The 21,777-nt window shown below is 47.5% G+C and overlaps 1 protein-coding gene across 3 annotated transcripts in view; it reads left to right on the forward strand.

Moving 5' to 3' along the window:
* Nucleotides 1-21,777, forward strand: part of MLST8 (MTOR associated protein MLST8) — a 177,539-nt gene that overhangs the window by 41,530 nt on the left and 114,232 nt on the right. For all 3 annotated transcript variants that reach the window (XM_085629433.1, XM_085629434.1, XM_085629435.1), the window contains exons 4-5: nucleotides 2,955-3,117; nucleotides 17,901-17,976. In XM_085629433.1, coding sequence (XP_085485559.1) covers nucleotides 2,955-3,117; nucleotides 17,901-17,976 — 239 coding nt within the window. The remainder of the gene's footprint in view (nucleotides 1-2,954; nucleotides 3,118-17,900; nucleotides 17,977-21,777) is intronic.

Genomic DNA, 21,777 nt, shown 5'->3' on the forward strand with positions numbered 1-21,777 from the left:
CTATGGGCCGTTTAAGGTGGCCCCCCCGCAGAATGCTCCGGCATAAGTGTCTGGGGATCTAAAAGTGTAAGATCAAGTTTCCTATCGTGTTCGCGGATTGCTGCTAGTGCCATACCACGTATTATTGTCTTAGATGTAGGGGAGGCCACTGGGGTTGGTTTAAATCAAAATATTCAGCGGTACCGACTCTCAGGAGATGCACCAGGGCGTCCTCCTTAAGCCACCAGGTATTTAGCCTCCAGAAACCCCGCTTCCCCTCACACCATGACCCCAACTGCAGCTTGACTAGGGCGTCATCGAACAGCCCTTGGGAGAGGATATTTGTGTGTTGCACAAGTGATAGGGAGTCCGTGGGCACAAAGAAATAATCAAGGCAGGAGTGTGTCTTATGGGAGTCAGAGCAGTGCATGAAAGCCCGATTTAGGGAGTGGCATCCATGCCAGACATCTATGAGGCTGAGAGAGTGTGCCCACCTATGGAGTGCCAGCGTACTAAAGGAGGGGTGCGCAGGGGATGTATCAAGTGATCTATTCATACTTGCATTGAAGTCGCCCACCAGTATGAAAGTGCCCAGTTGTGTCTGCAGCAGCACTCCAGAAAAGTCCACCAGCGTGGCAACCACCAAAGTCTGAGGCAGATAAACCCTGCCTATGGTAAATGGCTGCCCCTCCAGCATACCTTCCAGGACAAGAGACCGACCCCACATGTCTCAAAGGGAATTGACGAACACAAGAGGTCATGAATGATGTAAAAGTATCGCCACCCCTCGCGCTCCCCTGCTGAAGCTGCTGTGGAATCTCCATCTGTAGCTATGGCGAGCAAGGAAGGGACAGTTGGCTCCCATCAGGTGGGTCTTTTGGAGCAACAACACTGCAAGGGAGTGCTGCTGCTTATCCTAACGTAGGACTGCGCCTCTCTTTATTTTCTCAAGGAATCCATTAGCATTCCAAGTTAATACTTTTAGATGGTGGTCCATCGAAAGAGTGAGAGTAAGATTGGTGACCTGTTCGGATGGGGGGGACTGCAGCATGTACCTTGCCGAGAAAGAAGTAGTAAACAAAACCGAACATACAAAGCATAACTAAATACCCCCCCCCCCCCCCGTCCCCTGCTACCTCCCACCAAACACTTCGCCTCCGGAAGCATCAGTCACCCATTAAACATTACTACAATGAAATGACAACAATGAAACGTTTGTGCCTCCTTTTCAATCACTGTGGCTCTCAGTCGGCGTGTGGAAAAATTGTTCTGGCCCATCCTGGTCCAGCCTGGGCTATGAGGATACTTCACTGACAGCTGAGTCAGGCGTGTGCCCCAAACCTTGAGCCTCCTAGGATGCCGAGACGCACCTCTACTGTTCCTGCTAAATCTCCAATCCACTCTGAACCACTTGTGGCTCGAGCCTAGAGCTGTGCGGCCAACGAGATGTGGCATGGTGGGGTCTACAAGTGGAGGCCGCTCCTTGACCCATCCCCACACTCTGCTTGGGTGATCAAAGAAAAATGTCTTCCCTTGAGAGACACCCTTCAGTTTGGCTGGGTAGAGGAGCATGTAACGGAGACCCATGTCACTTAGCTTTTTCTCAACTGGTCAGAAGGATTTCCACTGGGATTTGACCGACCAGGTGGTGGGCGCCGTGACAGTGCCCTGTGGGTGCATTCCACAAGGAAACCTGAGGATATCTGGTCAGCAGCTAGGAAGGTTTGCAGCGAAGTTTCAAGGAATGTCTCCAGATGAGGCCCCTCTGCTCCCTCTGGGAAGCCCACAAAGTGTTGATTATTGCTACAGGCGCAACCGTCTGCATCATCAATATACAGCACCATGTCAAAACTTTTGATTTGCAGAGAATGGAACGTCCACTGCATCGTCTGCACCATATACTCCAGGAACTAATTACACCCCTCCGCGACTTGGCTGATCGTGTTACGCAAATCCTGACGGAGGAGCAAGACATCTGCCCTGACGTTCTCAATTTTAGTCTCTAGGCTGACCTGGACTCCTGCATTGCAAACAGTAATGCCACATTATCCACTGACTATCCCTGCGACGAGGCCTCCATGGTCGTAGGGTCCTAATCTTTATAAGGTGCAGTCTGTTGGGGCCAGGGATTTGGCATATTAAGTGAGTTTGTGCTGCCTCTTAGCAGGTTTAACCTTGGCCATTGTGGGGAGGGCAAAAGGAGCCGGGCCCGGCAGTCTCTAAACTAGGGCGCCACGAGCAGCACTCGACTCTGCCCACCCTAGCGGAATCTGTTCGGTGCCCACCAGTTCTTTGCTGGAGTCGTCAGACATCTGTCAGAGGTGACACAAGTGTCTCTAACCCAACGGAGCCAGTCTCTGGCACTATGACCAGGGAAGAAGGCCGAGACCTGTTAACAGCCAGTGCGGCCCGCGATGCCAAGACTGCACCACTCCCGGAGTTTTGTCTCTCCCCGGGCTTCCTCTGCTTTATGGCCGGTCTGAAGTCACTCAAGGATGAGGAACAGCAGAGACTGGGCAGTAATGACCTTCCGGAGGCCAGGATGATGCAGGATATGAGGAGCAGGGCGGGAGCTCGCTCACGGTGTGGCTGTAATCTTGTCTCACCGGCCATGCCCCCCTGATTTTCTAAAATATTTATTTGACTGAGTCCAAGAAATGAATTTACAGATGAACATGTTAATTTGGATTCTTATGCATAAAGTATCTACTAGGAACTGCCTACTTGACCAATATTGAAAATGTGGTTTGTGTCCTGTGTCTCTCTCTTTCTTTGATGGTGTGCTATGTTTATGTTTGATTCCTTTGACAATTAATAAATATTTCAATCTAAAATCGATTAGAAAAGGTGGTCTCACCTCACGTTCTCCTGTGGAACAACTTAATTTCCTGCATTCTTGTGTACTTTGTGCTCGCCTGTTGCTCTGTGCCTTTTTTCAAATTATTTCATTAATTGCCTCCACTTGCTCCCTGAAGGCTATCAGCACATCCGCATGTACGACTTAAACTCCAACAACCCGAACCCAGTAATCAACTATGATGGTGTGAGTAAGAACATCACCTCAGTCGGATTTCATGAGGATGGCCGTTGGATGTACACGGGAGGGGAGGACTGCATGGCCAGGATATGGGACCTCAGGTGATGGTTCTGTTCCATTTCCACATTGTGATATTCCCCTGCACCAGTCCTTTGTCTTAAAGCTTCCCCCACACACAGATGTACTTTAATGGTTCAGTTGCTATCTTTGCTTCAAGTAATCCAGAGTTGGTTGTTGTGCGCTGAGGCTGACTTGCATTGAGTTCTTGCATAGGGGTTCCTTCAAGCATTAACCCTTGAAACATCAGCCATTACATTTAATATTTTCCACAAAAACATTTTTGTAGTAAAATTAGCCACATTTACTTTCAAAAGAATTTTGCAAATTGAATATAAAGAAATGCACTTTCATTGTGATCAGCTGAAATCAAGACTTAAGGAGTATTTCAAACTAAGACGATGGTTAAGGTGGGGTCGATAAACCATTTCAAAGGGATGTTCTGAACAAAGAGCTCCCAATCTACTTCAAAAACGTGCTCCCAGTAAATTTAGAATGTGTAGTTGAGTGTGTTTAGATGCTTTACATGCCCCAAAAAAGCATGACAACGTCCAAGGTCTTCAAACTAAGTTTTTGCTTTTGTGTTTAAGATAGACGAGGTAGGTAATTTGTCACATGATGTATTGTCCTCTTGTGGCAAATTAAATGGCCTGGTATCCAAATTAAACACAAGGAGATGATGGACCGAGCACTGAAACTTTTCAGACGCTCACTCCCAGTCACAGATCTGGGTTGAATTTATCATCGTTCTTGAGCTCACTTCGCCACCCCAGTTCAGACACAGCTATATGCCCTGTGCCTCATGGGAACAGACCAGCCCAAACTGCCAAGCCATATCTTTTCTAGACTGGAAAACAGCATCCTGGGACCGGTTTCGGGCTCACAGCCCTCATCAGCCAGGCTAGCTTGAATCCAGTGGCAAAGTGAGCAGGGGACCCACGTCTGGGCATACCCTGCCAACTTAGGGCGAACAAAGCAAACACAAGGAGATGGTGGGCGGAGCGCAGAAACTTTTCAGATACTCGCCCCCAGTCACAGATCTGGGTAGAAACCATCATCTGCAGTTCGGGCTGGACTGTTCCCATGAGGCACAGGGTCAAGACTGATTTGCATATAGTTGGGTCTGAACTGAGGTGGCGAAGTGAGCTAAAGAATGATGATGGATTCAACCCAGATCTGTGACTGAGGATGAGTGTCTGAAAAGTTTCAGCGCTCCGTTCATCATCTCCTTGTGTTTGCTTTGTTTGGCCTACGTTGTCAGGGTATTGCCAGACGTGGGTCTCTTGCTCACTTTACCACTGGATTCAAGCTAGCCTGGCTGATGAAGGGTGTTACCCAGAAACCGGTCCCAGGATGCTTGTTTCCGGTTCAGGGAAGACCTGGCTTGGCAGTTCGGGCTGGACTGTTCCCATGAGGCACAGGGTCAAGACTGATTTGCATATGGCTGGGTCTGAATTGAAGTGGCGAAGTGAGCTAAAGAATGATGATGGATTTAACCCAGATCTGTGACTGGGGGTGAGTGTCTGAAAAGTTTCAGCGCTCCGTCCATCATCTCCTTGTGTTTGCCTGGTATGCAAATTATGCAGTAAATCTTAGGTTTGGGTTGGAAAAATACTTCTATTTTAGTTGCTATTTGGGTTGTTTCTGGAATCACTAGATTCTTTTTAAATAGAGCTCTATTGAAGCCTAGGAAAGAATAAAGGCTTGTTTGATTTAAAACATCTTATTTTGCCATGACTTTACTTTTTACTTGTGATAAAGAAAATTGTTTTAGTTTATATATGATGATTTTGATACAATATGTTTCCTACTAGCCGTGTTCATTTTTTTTTATTCCACACACGTGTGTAAGATGCTTTTGGGTGGCCACGCTGTAAAAGTCTCACCCATTACACTCAGAAAACTTGATTTATTCGAACATACGAAAACGAACTCTGTATGTTTCTGTTCCTGCAAAGAAAAAACGTTCTTAGTATATCCTTATAATTCAAGCAAAGTTCCATAACGGCCATCAGCCTTGCAAATTAGTGTGACTAAGGTAACACAGAATGAAGGAGAACATTCTAAATGTGAATGAAAGATGATGTAAAATTAGGTACCAATGGAAATCACAAAAAGTTTACTTCCCATAATCAAGAATCAAATTCAAGACTCTGCATTATGCTGCTGGGGTGCGGTTCTAATTGGCTATTGTAATATTAATTGAACTAGCGTTACAAACGCTGATAAAATGTACCTCAGGTCCATGGTATTGTGAATTGAATCCAGCAGTATGATTCATTCTCTTAGTTTGCTGCTTCAATATATATGAATAGAACAATTTTCTGTGCTCCCATAGTGCCAGTGTCTTTAGAATTGTTTCTTTATAATAAAGCTTTTTCAGTTTATTAACCATTTATTATCTTGGTATTGCAAATGAAAGGAGGGAGAGGGTTCCTAACAATGGACAATAAAGTTCTTAATATTGACTTTCTATATATATATATGGAAAGAACAGCCACCAATAACATTAACTCATTCCTACAATTAGAAAAGTTACCATAGACTTTCTGGACTAAAAACACCCCTACTCCTGCAAGCAAATGTTGATAACTTTGTAAGTTGATTGATACATTTTCTGCAGTAAGATAAATTCTGCTCTTGCTTTTCCACACAATGATATTTTTTGCAGTCATATCTCTGTATCTGTGGACCCTCAATAGTGTGACCATTTGAATGTCAAGATATATTTATAAATAATGCAGTGGGGACATAATTTTACCTCTCCCCCATCTGCAGGTATATACTGTCCAACATCCCTCTTAATTGAAAAACTGCATTTATGTGACTTATTGGCAAACTAGATTTGGCATTTTCCGCTATATCAGTGATGGGCAATTTCAGCTTTTGTTTTTCTTAGCAAGTATTTCTTGCTGGATTCATATAGTGCTAATTTTAATTTAAATAGTTTTAAATCTGAAGATAATTTTTCTGCTATGTCAGGGCCTATTTGCTATTGTCTTGGCAATACCAACATCTTTGAGAATACTAAACTGGACAAGAGAATCATAGACTGGGTTTCTAGCGTTGTTTTCATACTTCCTCATTCATACTGTATTTGGAGAGTAGGTGTCTGTTTTAAATCCCTTGAGCTATGTTATGTTATGTTATCCGTATTTATATAGCGCACAGCTGCCCCAGCATACATAAACCATGGGGAGATTTAGGGCTATATTTGCATGTTGGTTGTATTGGTATCTATAAATTAAAGAAGATATTAGTGATTTGGAAATATTTCAAAGGCAAGCTTTCCAAATGTATCAGTAGGATGGAAATTGTGCATAATGGTAGGAGCCTAAACTGAGCCATAAGAGATAGTTGTCTTCAGACTAAAGAGAGCATTGTGAATTTTGACCCCCACACATTGCCACATCACCGGTGCACCTTGAGATACAGCATAGGGCAAATTCATCCACAGGCTAGACGAAAGATAGGGTCGCCATTAATGATGGAAGCTATTTGGTTTAAGTCATTGCATTTTTAAAGCTGTTAACACCTGCTTGGGGCACATGGGCGTTGTGATCCTTGTGTGTTATCATGGGTTTTAATTGACCAGCCTATGAGGTAGGGAGACTACTCCAGTGTGACCCAAAGACAGAGAATGACCAACCATAAGCCTCATATGCACACTGTTAGACCTGTCAGCCCTTTGGGTGGTCCCTCCTCATCATTATGTATTTTGTCCCACTTTTGCCTCAAACCCTGTTTGAATTTTTCCTTTTTGGGAACCACCAGACTTTTTAGTGTTGCTGCAGATTCAGGGAGCCATTTTAGCTACCCCTGAAACTTCTGTCTGAGGGCCTGGAGCACAAAATGGTGGCCACCTGTGACATCACCAGCATCCACTGGAACCTACCAGCACCTTCCAGAACATTCCAGAACCCTGTGACAGTTGGAGGCGGTTTAGAATGTTGGGAAGCTAAGACAGAGAGTTGGCAGTTGGAGCTGGCAGTTGGCACCTGACTGGTGAAGAGTGAGCAGCAGAAACTTGAAGGAGGAAGGAGTGAAGCAGCAGGGGTGGAAACTTGTGCCTGGAGTGGGGTCCATAAACCCACCCTTGATACTAGTCCCTACTGACTGAGCCCAGCCTGGAGCCCTGTGTGGGAAGAAGCAAGAAAACCCATCCTAAGGACCTGGACAGCAGGAACAGGCCTTAGAAACAGAGAACAGCAAGATCCTGACCTGGAAACTGGTTTCCCTGGAGTCCGACGTCGAGTAGCCTGAGACCGGGAGCCCGAGGTGGAGAAGCGGCGCCGACTGGAAAGCGGACGTCGTACCCGGAGCCGCCAGAGGTCGAGAGAGGGCGCCGTCAGAGGTCGTGAGGAATACCAGAGGTCGAGGAGGAAGTCACCCGAGGTCGAGTGAGCGGCGTCATCGGAGGAGTGAAGTCCGCCCTCCGGAGTCGTCGGAGACCGAGGTGAGGTGTACCGGAGGTCGGGAGTGAGGATCGCACTCCTGAGTCGCCGGAACCTGTGAGAATCGTGCAGGAGGTCGGGAGTGGAGGTCGCACTCCGGAGTCGCCGGAAACCTAAGGAGAGGAGCACCGGAGGTCGGGAGTGGAGATCGCACTCCGGAGCCGCCGGAAGTCGACATCGAGCCAAGGCCGGCCGACGTCATCGAATCCGAGGTCGCCATCGGACCGGAGCCGCCCGAGGTCGACATCGAGTAAAGACTGCCCGACGCCATCGAATCGGAGGTCGAGATCGAACCGAGGCCGCTGACATCGAGACCGGAGCCGCCTACCGGCGTCGTCAAAGAACTGACATTGTGCCGAGGCCGCCGACATCGAACTGGAACCGCCTCACGGCGTCGACACGACTCCAGCGGCGTCGGAGCATCAGAAAAAATGGCAGTAAGTGGAGTAGAGGGCGCCTAAGGCCCTGTGGAGACCTGAGAGACTGCTCTAAGGGGCTAGGGAGGTGCTGGAACCAACCTGACTGTGCCAGGGGTGAGCTGGGACTAATCTAGAGAAGCTGTGTGGAGGGAGAGAGCCAGGTCTCTGGTATTCCCCCCTTGATCTACCTCAGTTTAGGCCTCAGCCTTGTCCAAGCCAGGGAGTAGACACCCCCAAGCCTTCCACATCCCCACAAGCTGTGCCTGGGCCAAATCAGCCCTTAGGAATTCAAAAGTGATCTGATTCTATGAGTGTCACTGTCAGCTTTTAAGTATTTATTAGGGGCACTGTATTTATTGTATTTAGCCTATTTATTGCTTCACTGTATTTATTGGTCTACAGTATTTATTGATGCACAATATTTATTGGTTTACAGTATTTATTGCCTCAGAATATTTAATTGCCTGTATGTATTGCACTTATATTTATGCCTTCCTTATTTATGATCACCCCTATTTATTGAATCATTAAGCCAGTATTTATTTGACCTGCACTATTTAAAGTTTGTATATTGTGATTGTTATTTATTTTATCCAATCAGCAACTAAGAGAAAAAGAAGATAAAGAAAGATATTTTCATAATTTTTACGGTGTAGAGTCGTTTTTGGAACGGATGCACGCATGGTTATTGTTTGGGTATGTCGTATGCTTAGCACGGAGCCTGATTCCTGACCACTCGAGCCAAGCTACCACAGTGTGTCCGGAAGACCTCCACCACCCTTTCAGAGTGGGAGTGTGGTTTTCCAACATAAATTGGTGTTCAGCGGTGGGATAGAGCTGTGCCTACGTATACTCAACAATAACTGTGGGTAGTCCATAGGCCTACACCGGGAGTTTTCTCAAAGCGGCCTTCCTAATTGTGGGTTTTTGTTTTTTCCAAATTTACTCTGGTGGTGGGAGGAGGTATTATTAAAGGTACCCCCCTGCATAGTTACTGCACAAAACCTGTCCTCTAACCTGAGTGGGCGAGATGGAGTTTGTACTAGAAAATCTAGAAACGTACACTGTGGCCCAACTCAGGGAGTTTTGCCAGCGGGAGGGGGTGTACTGTCCCCCAGGAGCAAAGAAGGGTGCACTCCAAACCAGCTTAAGGGCTTGGGGGGAGGCACGCCGAGAAAGCAAGGCTGAGGAGGAGGACAGGGATAGAGAGCCTGACACCGAGGGGGCTGAGATGTACCAACCTGAGGTGGGGAACCTGTCAGCGGGGCCCAGAACCATTTCTAGGAGGGGCAGCAGTGCCTCTAGCGGTGGCTTGTCTGAAGTGGAGTTAACAGACCGGAGGGAGAAAAGACAGCTCACATGGGACTTAGCAAGGCTGGAGAAGGAGAAGGAGGAGCAGAGGATGGCCCATGAATTACGACTGAAAGAAATAGATCTTCAGATCCTGAGAATCGGGGCACAACCTGTTCCTAATGGTGGCAGCCAAACCCAAGAGATCACCAGGGAACCTAAACCATACCTGCCAAAGGACATAGTAGCTAGCTATGGAGTGGGCGACGATATCGCCAAGTGGCTAGCGGCCTATGAGGTCTCGTTGAGGGCCCATGGGGTTCCAGAGAAGTACTGGGGAGGGGGATTGTACAAGTACATGCCTCCAGCTGGTAGGGATGCTTTATTGGCCCTCGAAGAGGATGAGCAGACCCACTACCCCACCATGAAACTGGCGCTCATAAGGAAGTTTGGACTAACACCCGAAAAGTACAGACAGAAGTTCAGGGGTAGTCACAAACTGGGCACACAGAATTGGGTGGACTTCCTGGACTATGCAAAGAAGGCACTGGAAGGTTGGATTCAGGGCAGTGAAGTGAGGAACTACGAGGGGTTGTTTGACCTAGTACTGAAGGAACACCTGCTCGAGAAATGTTTCTCTGAACTGCGGCAACACCTGGTGGATAGCAAGCTGACCAGTCCCCGGAAGCTTGCTGAGGAGGCGGACATTTGGGCTAGTACCCGGGTGTCCACAAGGGGGACTGGAGGGGATACTCAAAAGGCCGGACAGGGCGCCCCCCAGAAGAAAGAGGGAGGGGAAAAGAAAAAGGAGTTCTCCAAAGGCCCCCAAAATAACTTCCAAGGGAAGGGAACAGGATTCACCCCTAGGGCTAACCCACCCAGAAACCCTAATCCTGGCCAGAGTCAGCAGCCAAGGGTTGTCCATTGCTACGAGTGCGGTGGCGTTGGACACTATAAAGGAGATCCGAAGTGTCTGAAACGACCACCCCCTCCCACTGGAGGAAAGACCCCCGGAGTAGCTAGTGTAGTGCTCGGGGAGGAGATGCCCTTAACTAAGGGAAGGGAGTGGGCGGGTGTCACTTTAGTGTCCCTGGGAGAACGGGAGATGGTTCCTAAGATCCAGGTGCCCGCAAATACCGCAAAGTATGGGCAGTGGGTCACCATCAACGGCCAAAGAGGGGAGGCTCTGAGAGACACAGGAGCCAGTATGACTATGGTGCGTAGCCAACTGGTGTCTCCAGAGCAGGTAATTCCCGATGTACTCCACCCAGCCGCGATGGCTGACGGCAGAACAGGCCACTATCCAGTGGCCGAGGTTCCCTTTGAATGGGGGGGGGTTGCAGGTTCACTTCGAGTTGCCGTAAGCCCTGCCGTGCCAGTCGATTGTCTGCTGGGGAATGACATGGAGCACAACGCTTGGAAGGAGGTGGAATACCGGACTCACACCGAGATGCTGGGTACACCTGACTGGGCCTGTGTTAGCACAAGGTCCGCGACTACCCGAAGAGGGAGTTCATTTCGGCTGGAGCCTGGAACAAAGGCCCAGCCAGCTGCCAGTCAAGGGAAGAACCGAGGACAGGAGGAGCCTGCCTCGGCGTCCCCACCCCGTAGGACGGATAGGCCACCGGAGGTGGTGGACCAGGAGTCTGCGGTGGGGGACGTTACCAACCTGGAGGACCTACCCAGTGCCGAGTGGCACGTGGAGGGAGGCCCGTCCAGGGAGGAATTCTGCCAGGGCCAGAGGGAGTGCCCTACCCTTGAGGGGCTAAGGCGTCAGGCCGAAGCCCAGGCAGCAGGGAACGCTGAAGGGAACTACAGTGTTTACTGGGAGGATGGCCTCCTCTACAGTGAACCCAAGGCACACCTACACGGATCGTCACGAGCCTTGGTAGTCCCTCAACGTTATCGAGCCTTCCTTCTGGAGTTGGCTCACGAGATACCATTGGCAGGACACCTGGGGCAAGACAAGACCTTCGCCCGTCTTGTCCCACACTTTTATTGGCCTCAGATGAAAGTTTCGTCCGATACCTACTGCCGGACATGTGTGTCTTGCCAAGCCAGTGGGAAAACAGGGGTGAAGCTGAAAGCTCCCCTGGAACCACTTCCTGTCGTTAGCACCCCCTTTGAAAGGGTGGGCATCGACATTGTGGGTCCGTTAGATCCGCCAACATCAGCTGGTCACAGGTTTATCCTGGTTCTGGTGGATCATGCCACACGGTACCCAGAGGCAATACCTCTGAGGACCATAACAGCACCTGTTGTGGCAAGGGCCCTGATGGGAATCTTTACCCGAGTGGGTTTTCCCAAGGAAGTTGTGTCCGACAGGGGGACCAACTTCATGTCAGCGTACATGCGGGCCATGTGGAAGGAGTGTGGAGTGACATACCGGTTCACCACTCCTTACCACCCCCAGACAAATGGTCTGGTGGAGAGGTTTAACAAAACCTTGAAGGGCATGATCAGAAGTCTGCCTGAAAGCCTGCGGAGGAAATGGGACGTCCTCCTACCCCGTTTACTTTTTTCCTACAGGGAAGTGCCACAGAAGGGAGTGGGCTTCAGCCCCTTCGAGCTTCTGTATGGGCACCCTGTACGTGGACCTCTCAACCTGGTGAGAGACGGATGGGAAAGAACTCCCAGAAAGCTTCCCCAGGACGTGGTGAGCTACATGCTGGCCTTCCGGAGCCAAATGGCTAAGTTGTGGAAGCAAGCTTCTGACAACTTGGAAGCCAGCCAAGCAGTGATGAAGGCGTGGTATGACCACAATGCTCACCCGGTGGAGTTGGAGCCTGGCCAGAAGGTGTGGGTGATCGAACCAGGAGAGCTTAGTGCCCTCCAGGATCGCTGGTCAGGACCCTTTGAGGTGTTGGAGAAGAAGGGTAAGGCTACCTACTTGGTGGACCTGAAGACCCCTCGTCAGCCCCTGCGGGTGCTGCATGCCAACCGCCTCAAACCCCACCACGAGAGGCCCGAAGTCATCTTGATGATGGTGACTGACGGAGGAGAGGACGTGGAAAGCGAGCCTCTCCCTGATTTGTTTGCGTCTCAAGAGAAGGATGGGTCGGTGGAGGGAGTGATTCTCTCCCCATCTCTAACTCCTGAACAGCAGGAGGACTGTCGCCAGGTCCTGGGGCAGTACTCCTCGTTGTTCTCCCTTGTCCCGGGTAGGACTCACCTGTGCGTCCATGACGTGGACACAGGAGACAGCCCACCTGTGAAGTCCAAGATCTACCGGATGTCAGACCAGGTGAAGGCCAGCATTCATAGTGAAGTCACTAAGATGCTGGAGCTAGGAGTGATCGAACCTTCTAGCAGCCCCTGGTCCAGTCCGGTGGTGTTAGTACCAAAAGCTGCACCACCGGGTGCCCAACCAGAACTGAGGTTCTGTGTGGACTATCGGGGACTGAATTCAGTGACCAAAACTGATGCTCATCCGATCCCTAGGGCGGATGAATTGATTGACCGGCTGGGAGCTGCCCAATATCTAAGTACCTTTGACCTTACTTCAGGGTACTGGCAGATCTCTTTGACTGATGGAGCAAGGGAAAGGTCAGCCTTCTCCACGCCCAATGGCCACTACCAGTTCTGTGTGATGCCCTTTGGGCTCAAGAACGCACCTGCCACGTTTCAGCGCCTGGTAAACCAGATCCTCACCGGAATGGAGAGTTTCTCTGCTGCTTATCTGGATGACATAGCCGTCTTCAGTAACAGCTGGGAGGATCACTTGCGTCACCTGCAAGCTGTTCTCCAGGCCCTGAGACAAGCTGGATTGACGATCAAGGCCAGCAAGTGCCAGATCGGGCAGGGGTCGGTAGTGTACCTTGGACACTTGGTGGGTAGGGGAGCGGTGCAACCCCTCCAGGCGAAGATCGAGGCCATCATGGCCTGGGAACCCCCCAAGACACAGACTGAGGTCCGAGCATTTTTGGGCCTCACGGGATACTACCGCCGCTTCGTGAAGGGGTACGGTACCATCGTAGCCCCCCTCACGGAGCTCACGTCCAAGAAACAACCTCGACGGGTAGTCTGGACGGAGGCTTGTCAGCAAGCCTTTGAGAGATTGAAGAAAGCCATGTGCGAGGCCCCGGTCTTAAGGGCCCCAGACTTTTCCAAGGAGTTCATTGTCCAGACAGATGCATCAGAACATGGCATTGGGGCAGTGTTATCGCAACTCAACGAAGAGGGTCTGGATCAACCCGTGGTCTTCCTATCCCGGAGACTACTTCCCAGGGAACAGAAGTGGAGTGCAATAGAGCGTGAAGCCTTTGCAGTGGTATGGGCTCTGAAGAAGTTGTGGCCATACCTGTTTGGCTCGCACTTCCTGGTTCAGACCGACCACAGACCCCTTCGTTGGCTGATGCAAATGAAGGGGGAGAATCCCAAGTTGTTGAGGTGGTCTATTTCCCTACAGGGAATGGACTTTCAGGTGGAACATCGGCCTGGAGTGGACCACGCCAATGCAGACGGTCTCTCAAGGTATTTCCGCCTTAGTGATGAGAACTCCCAAGGGGTTGGGTAGCTCTCCCCACTTTCAGCTGGGGGGGACGCGTGTTAGACCTGTCAGCCCTTTGGGTGGTCCCTCCTCATCATTATTTATTTTGTCCCACTTTTGCCTCAAACCCTGTTTGAATTTTTCCTTTTTGGGAACCACCAGACTTTTTAGTGTTGCTGCAGATTCAGGGAGCCATTTTAGCTACCCCTGAAACTTCTGTCTGAGGGCCTGGAGCACAAAATGGTGGCCACCTGTGACATCACCAGCATCCACTGGAACCTACCAGCACCTTCCAGAACATTCCAGAACCCTGTGACAGTTGGAGGCGGTTTAGAATGTTGGGAAGCTAAGACAGAGAGTTGGCAGTTGGAGCTGGCAGTTGGCACCTGACTGGTGAAGAGTGAGCAGCAGAAACTTGAAGGAGGAAGGAGTGAAGCAGCAGGGGTGGAAACTTGTGCCTGGAGTGGGGTCCATAAACCCACCCTTGATACTAGTCCCTACTGACTGAGCCCAGCCTGGAGCCCTGTGTGGGAAGAAGCAAGAAAACCCATCCTAAGGACCTGGACAGCAGGAACAGGCCTTAGAAACAGAGAACAGCAAGATCCTGACCTGGAAACTGGTTTCCCTGGAGTCCGACGTCGAGTAGCCTGAGACCGGGAGCCCGAGGTGGAGAAGCGGCGCCGACTGGAAAGCGGACGTCGTACCCGGAGCCGCCAGAGGTCGAGAGAGGGCGCCGTCAGAGGTCGTGAGGAATACCAGAGGTCGAGGAGGAAGTCACCCGAGGTCGAGTGAGCGGCGTCATCGGAGGAGTGAAGTCCGCCCTCCGGAGTCGTCGGAGACCGAGGTGAGGTGTACCGGAGGTCGGGAGTGAGGATCGCACTCCGGAGTCGCCGGAACCTGTGAGAATCGTGCCGGAGGTCGGGAGTGGAGGTCGCACTCCGGAGTCGCCGGAAACCTAAGGAGAGGAGCACCGGAGGTCGGGAGTGGAGATCGCACTCCGGAGCCGCCGGAAGTCGACATCGAGCCAAGGCCGGCCGACGTCATCGAATCCGAGGTCGCCATCGGACCGGAGCCGCCCGAGGTCGACATCGAGTAAAGACTGCCCGACGCCATCGAATCGGAGGTCGAGATCGAACCGAGGCCGCTGACATCGAGACCGGAGCCGCCTACCGGCGTCGTCAAAGAACTGACATTGTGCCGAGGCCGCCGACATCGAACTGGAACCGCCTCACGGCGTCGACACGACTCCAGCGGCGTCGGAGCATCAGAAAAAGGGCAGTAAGTGGAGTAGAGGGCGCCTAAGGCCCTGTGGAGACCTGAGAGACTGCTCTAAGGGGCTAGGGAGGTGCTGGAACCAACCTGACTGTGCCAGGGGTGAGCTGGGACTAATCTAGAGAAGCTGTGTGGAGGGAGAGAGCCAGGTCTCTGGTATTCCCCCCTTGATCTACCTCAGTTTAGGCCTCAGCCTTGTCCAAGCCAGGGAGTAGACACCCCCAAGCCTTCCACATCCCCACAAGCTGTGCCTGGGCCAAATCAGCCCTTAGGAATTCAAAAGTGATCGGATTCTATGAGTGTCACTGTCAGCTTTTAAGTATTTATTAGGGGCACTGTATTTATTGTATTTAGCCTATTTATTGCTTCACTGTATTTATTGGTCTACAGTATTTATTGATGCACAATATTTATTGGTTTACAGTATTTATTGCCTCAGAATATTTAATTGCCTGTATGTATTGCACTTATATTTATGCCTTCCTTATTTATGATCACCCCTATTTATTGAATCATTAAGCCAGTATTTATTTGACCTGCACTATTTAAAGTTTGTATATTGTGATTATTTATTTTATCCAATCAGCAACTAAGAGAAAAAGGAGATAAAGAAAGATATTTTCATAATTTTTACGGTGTAGAGTCGTTTTTGGAACGGATGCACGCATGGTTATTGTTTGGGTATGTCGTATGCTTAGCACGGAGCCTGATTCCTGACCACTCGAGCCAAGCTACCACAGTGTGTCCGGAAGACCTCCACCACCCTTTCAGAGTGGGAGTGTGGTTTTCCAACACACACTTTCCCCAATATTTGCACACTAGTGTCTGGGTGTGCTGTAAGTGAAATACGGTTGAAGTGCATGAAAAGACTTCTAAATCAATGCTGTCACATCTGGTGAAAAATATTCTTGGCTCGTTATAGCTTTGAACGTGGTTGAGTGTGCTTGAACACTCTGGCAATCTGAAGATAGAAGGCGATTCATGTTCAGTCCTCCAGAAGAGTTTGTCAGAGCCTGAGTCGGTGCCATTCAGTTGCAGTGAGGACATAGAGCCCTTGATCTGAACTGGTGACGTGACTGGGGGCTGAAAAGCAGAAGAATTCCAACATCTGCACCATGTAAATATAATAAAAAAACAACTTGGGAAAACGAAATGCCATTTAAAGGGTCTGTCTTGGAAGCTTTACTTGCATTGCCTTTTGAAAGGGAAGGTTGTTTTAAAAGTGTCTGAAATAGAAAACAAGACCAACTGTCTGTTACTCACTTCTGTTCCTGACAAATACACAATTGAGTAGGTATACATAAACCTGTCCCCTTGGGTGGTATAAAGTGGACATCTCATGATTTCCCAAGAACTGTCCAGGGCTGTTAATTCTGGCTCATGTGGTTCGAAGTCTCAGTGCTTTTAGATTTACACAGATGCATTCATTTCAAACCAACATACGCTTAAGAAAAACACAAGCAAACGGTTTCCTACTCTGCCAATTGCTTACTTTACTATATTTTGCACTTCCACAATTTAGAGAAGGTTACACATGAAAGCATTTGTTTTTAAGTAAAAGGATGTTCAGATGTTGAAAAGGATCTTTTGAATGCCGAGTTATATTTAGATTGCTGAAGAGAATAGGCAGATTTTGTTTGTTAAAGCAAGTACCATAATGAATGGTACATTCGTAGTGTCTTACTCATTAGAAATGGACATCTTTGTTAATTCACATTTCTGACCAAACACTTTTAATTAAAAAATATTGATTACGTTCTCTGCAGTTGAGACTGATTATGGTTCTTTGGATGTGGTTTAGGCCTGGGAAAAATAGAGCAGGGCTATTTAATCTTATTTTCTGGGATTTGTATGTGAGGTGTGACATTGCACTTATAAGAGCATTGCTGATTTTTATTTTTACTCAATGAAAATAAACCTTGATATACACTTGAGAACTGTTTGGTTAATTGGGTTAGAGTTTTGTTATTTATGTGTTGCACCGATTGGACTGTCATGTGCTAGTAGAGGTGGTAGGATGAATAGGCAAACAACTTTCATGTGTTAATGCATTAATAAACTTGTAACTCAAAGTGAAGATGATTTATGAATCCCTGGACTCAGCAGCCCAGTTGTGCGTACTGCCTTATCCGTACTAATTTATTCTGTGCAGTATGTGCTGATACTTGAATTGTTATTGGTGCAAGGAAAGAATCTTATCTCCTAATTTGGAAGATCTGTAAACATTTAAACAGAGTTTTCTTTATTGTTTTTTTGGTTTTTGTTAGGAAAAAAGCTTCAGGCTCAAGTAAAACTTGTTGAACGTTTTCTATGTTTTGCAGGCTCACTGCAGAGAGCTCCAGCTGTCTGTCAGAGATAACTTTGTATACAATACTTCAAAGTATGGAAACAGCTGTTAATTGCCTATGCTGCAATCATGGCTTAAAGCCCAGTGGAAAGGTGTAAAATAAGGGCAGCAGAATTTGTTTAATAAAGGCTAATGGCACCTCTAACCCCAAACATTACTGAACAGTCTTTCCCCTTCTGGTTCCACACATTAACAGAACATGGAATGTAGGAAAACAACAGTAGTTAAACATAAACATTCCTGTTGGCTTCTCAATCTCTGCAGAGAGGATCCTCCTTTTTATCAGCCCATTTATTGAATTGTTAAGAACCAGCCATTCAATCAGGGTGCTTATATTGTGCCTAAAACGTCTACTTGTTGCGTACTTTTCTTCCTATAGACCAGTTGATCTTTTCCATTAGCTGAGAGTAATTTAGAGTTTCTTTCCTACAACTTAGCCTAGGGTTCGGCCATGGTTTGTGTCCACTTTAAAGAAAATCATAATTATAAAATAAATGTTTTAAATTACTCAGCATTACTAACACCTACCTTCCTGATTAAATATATATTGTTTTAGGTCCCGCAACCTTCAGTGCCAGCGAATATTCCAAGTCAATGCTCCTATCAACTGCGTCTGCCTACATCCCAACCAGGTAAGGTTCAGGTATTTGCATGAAGTCCACATCCAACTTACTGCATGGTTTCCTGCTCTCTGTGTCTGGGAGATCGGCATTTTTGAATCTCTTATGCTGAAACTGTCCAGTTGGAGGGTGGACTAAACTTGGTGCACGATAACCGATGGAATTTCTTTGTTCCCTCTTTTCTGGTTGCCTGCAAACTGTAATTCCGTGTTTTGTGTTAACATTGGCCACGAATGGCCTTTTTGGAATATTCTTTGGATGAAAGTGGCATTTCAGCACATATTTCACATTTTGGTGATTGCAGCTCCCATGTATCTTATTAATACACTCTTGGTCTGATTTGTGTGGGCTTAGTTACTCATTGCAGGGGCACTCTGTTTTCCTTGTTCTCATAAATCTTTCTCAATTACTTCTGGATGAGAATTTGGCTTAAGATTTTCACCATCCTCTTGCAGATTACTCTCCAATCCGTAGCTCTCAAATCCCCAATTTACCTCGCCTTCATGGACCTATCCACTGCTTTCGACCTTGTTAATAGGTCGATGCTTTGGAGGGCCCTATTGCAATATGGCCTGGATGAACCCTTGGTTCATTTTTTGGCCTACTTGCATAGAGATCTGAAGGCCCGTATTAGGATTAGTCAAGGGGGCGAGGTGACCAACGTGGTAAGAGTACACAGAGGGGTTAGACAGGGCTGTGTTTTAGCCCCTCTTTTATTTATTATTTATATTAATGGGCTACACAAGTCCCTGGTTTCTCTAACCTGTGATGTCCCCAAAATAAAGGGCAATTACCTTCCCGCTCTGCTATACGCAGACGATGCGATCCTCATGGGCCGCACCCCTAATGCGTTACGAATTCTAGTGAATGGTTTCGTCGACCATATGGACTCCTTGGACTTAAAGACCAACTTTAAGAAATCTTTTGTCATGTCCTGTGGCCCGAAGAAACGACACATTGGAAGTATCGCCGTGGGGACAGAGAGACTAGGGTCTACTAGCAGTTTCCCGTATTTGGGAGTGGTGTTTGCTGCGAACAACTCCTGGAGTGGGCACATCGCCCACTCCAGGAGTAGGTTCTCAAAGGCCATTAATTCCATCCTAAGCCTCCCCCGTCCCAAAAGGACCGGCGCACTGGCCGCCACTTTAAAAATATATAAGGCCCAATGTGTCCCGGTTGCAACATATGGAGCTGAGGTTTGGGGTACAGCCCGATGTCCACACATCCTTGCAGAGGAAAACAGATTTTGCGGGAAGCTCCTTTGTGCCCCTATTTCCTCTCCCCATTACATTTGTCATAAAGAATTGGGGTTGCAATTTATTGAGGATTTTATTCGTGCCCGTCCTGCTCTTTTTTGGCTGGCCATTTGGAAAAACCCTGCCGCTAAACTGACCAAGGACATTATAGAGGATTGTTTATGTTGTGATAGAGGTATGTCCATCCCTTGGCTCTCAGGAGTGCAGAGCGTTCTTGGTACTGTGAACTTCCCCAAAAAATGTTCTGATCCTACCACCATTCAGCTCCCACTCAAATCTGTACTTAAACAAGCTCTCTATACACTGTTTAGTGATGAAAGGGCTGTGAGAGAGTCTGCGAAATCCAGTGTCACTAGATACCTTGCCCGTAATCTTTTAACTTATCCTATGCCCAGTTACTTGACTCTCCCAATGAGCCACTGGGAGCGTGGCCTTTTATTTCGCCTTAGGGCTGGTACCATCAAACACGCTCTGAGTTTCCCGCTATGGAATTATAATGATCAAATTGTCGAGCCATGTCCATGTGATTGCCGGAGTGACCAACCAATTTTACATTTCTTATTTTTTTGTAAATTTTATATTAAATATATTAAATGGTTTTTAACTCCGTATTTTAAAAAATTAAAACCCATTAGCCTGGATCTTGCACTCTTAATGATATTAACCCTGGATGATTCTGAACTTGTTTTCCGTATGGGTTCTTTTTTTAAAACTGTGGTTCGTGCCCGTTTAACCATGCCCTAAAGCTTGAACGAACTGTTGTTTTTATTTTGTAAATATTTGCATATTGTCTATTTGCAATGTCATTTGTATCTTGTGCTTTTATGGATTTTTATAATCCGAATAAAGTCTTTTTGAACTTTGAACTACTCTCCAATCTTGGGACTCTTCTGGTCGTGCATGAAAAAACACTGAGGATGGCTGCTGCTATAACCAGATATTTAGTTTGTGTTTGAACTCACCATAAATGCCCACTTTAACCAATGATAGAATTTGCAAAGAAGTGTTCTTTGCCTTGGGATAGACACTCTTCCATGGGAAGGCTTGTGAAAGGTTTGATTTGCGTAGAAACATAAAAATTATTTTTCTCATCCTTGTTCTGTATGTCTGCTCTGAAACTTAAAGTTGTGTTTTCGTAGACAATTTGTTAACCTACCATTCCTTATAAATTCAGATATGAGAGCAATAACAGATAAAGGGAGCAAAATCATTTGACTGATCAGATAAGAGGTAGCAGGAGACTGTGTGGGTTCTATATTTTAGTGACAAAAGATGCTTCTGATAGCTCATTGTAGCAGACACATATTCTTCTTATGATTTGACCATGACCTAACCCTTAATCCTTACCTGGTTGTCCAGGCTGCCTCAGTAAGCATATCCAACTTGGAAGGGCATACTTATGATAAGAGAAGAGAATCTGCAATTTTCAAAGTTTTAATGCTATTGGCAGCACAACTAGAGCAGGCTAAAAGTCACACTCCTGACGGGCTAATTCGCAGCTAATTCTTTGTCAGGTAAATAACACTGGCTACCCCTAGCATTGCCTATGATTGTTTAACATATTTGACATATGGTTGTAGCTGGCAAGGTCATCTGTAAATATACCCTTAGTTCAGATTATCTTAACTTTTTGTAGAATTCATGAAATCTTGATTGTTGGCAGAATCCATCAAAGGTCAATCAGTCAGGGGTTGGTAAAGCTTAACTACTCACCCGTGAGGCTCTCAAGGCGCTGGGGGAGAGGGGGGTGGGTTGGGGGTGGGAGGGCTAAGTTGAGTGCTGGGTTCATCCGAAAAGCCAGGTCTTGAGGTCCTTCCTGGTGTAATGTATCTTTTCAACTTCGCTCAAAGAGTTAGCTCTGAAATGACGTCTCATCCCTCAGCAGATCTCGCCTGTGAGGGTCAACTTTTTTCCTCTTGCTTTTGGAGCTCCATTCCAGCCCACATCAAAAATATTTATGACCACTGTGCTTTACACAGAGTTACAGAGACCCGATGTAACCATAGACACAACAGTCACCATCTTTGTGAGATGCCTGGAATCTTGGAGGTTTGCCTGCGCATCACAGACGGAGCATAGCTCAAATATTCTGCTACAGATCGGCATAGCTACAGCCTGATGCACCCTTAACTCTGTCAGTCACCTACCATGCTGTGATCCACCTCATCCAAAAGAAGCCCCCTTTGGAAACCTACTATGGATGGAAACCAGAAGCTTCAACTAACCTGATCTAAAAGAACTAATATTTAGTATCCAACTTTCAATTTCTGGAAGAATTACAAATGTACTGTATCCTCATCCTCTGACATTGCCATTCGGATAGGAGAACTACCTACAACAGTTTGACTGTATTTCGCACCATGTAGTCGTCTTTGTACTAGCTTTCGTATTTGTACACAAACGTGACCCAAAAGTATTGGAATGCTTTACACGAGTACCAGTTGCATTACACAAGGACATATTAATTTTTTTTTTAAGGCATGGGGAGTGTAAGAAAGTGCCCCTTTTTGCATGGCTCCCCCCCCCCTTTTTGCGTAATGTTGATGCATTTTGACTG

This window comes from Triturus cristatus, chromosome 10 (genome assembly GCF_964204655.1).
Source record: "Triturus cristatus chromosome 10, aTriCri1.1, whole genome shotgun sequence".
Taxonomy (NCBI): domain Eukaryota; kingdom Metazoa; phylum Chordata; class Amphibia; order Caudata; family Salamandridae; genus Triturus; species Triturus cristatus.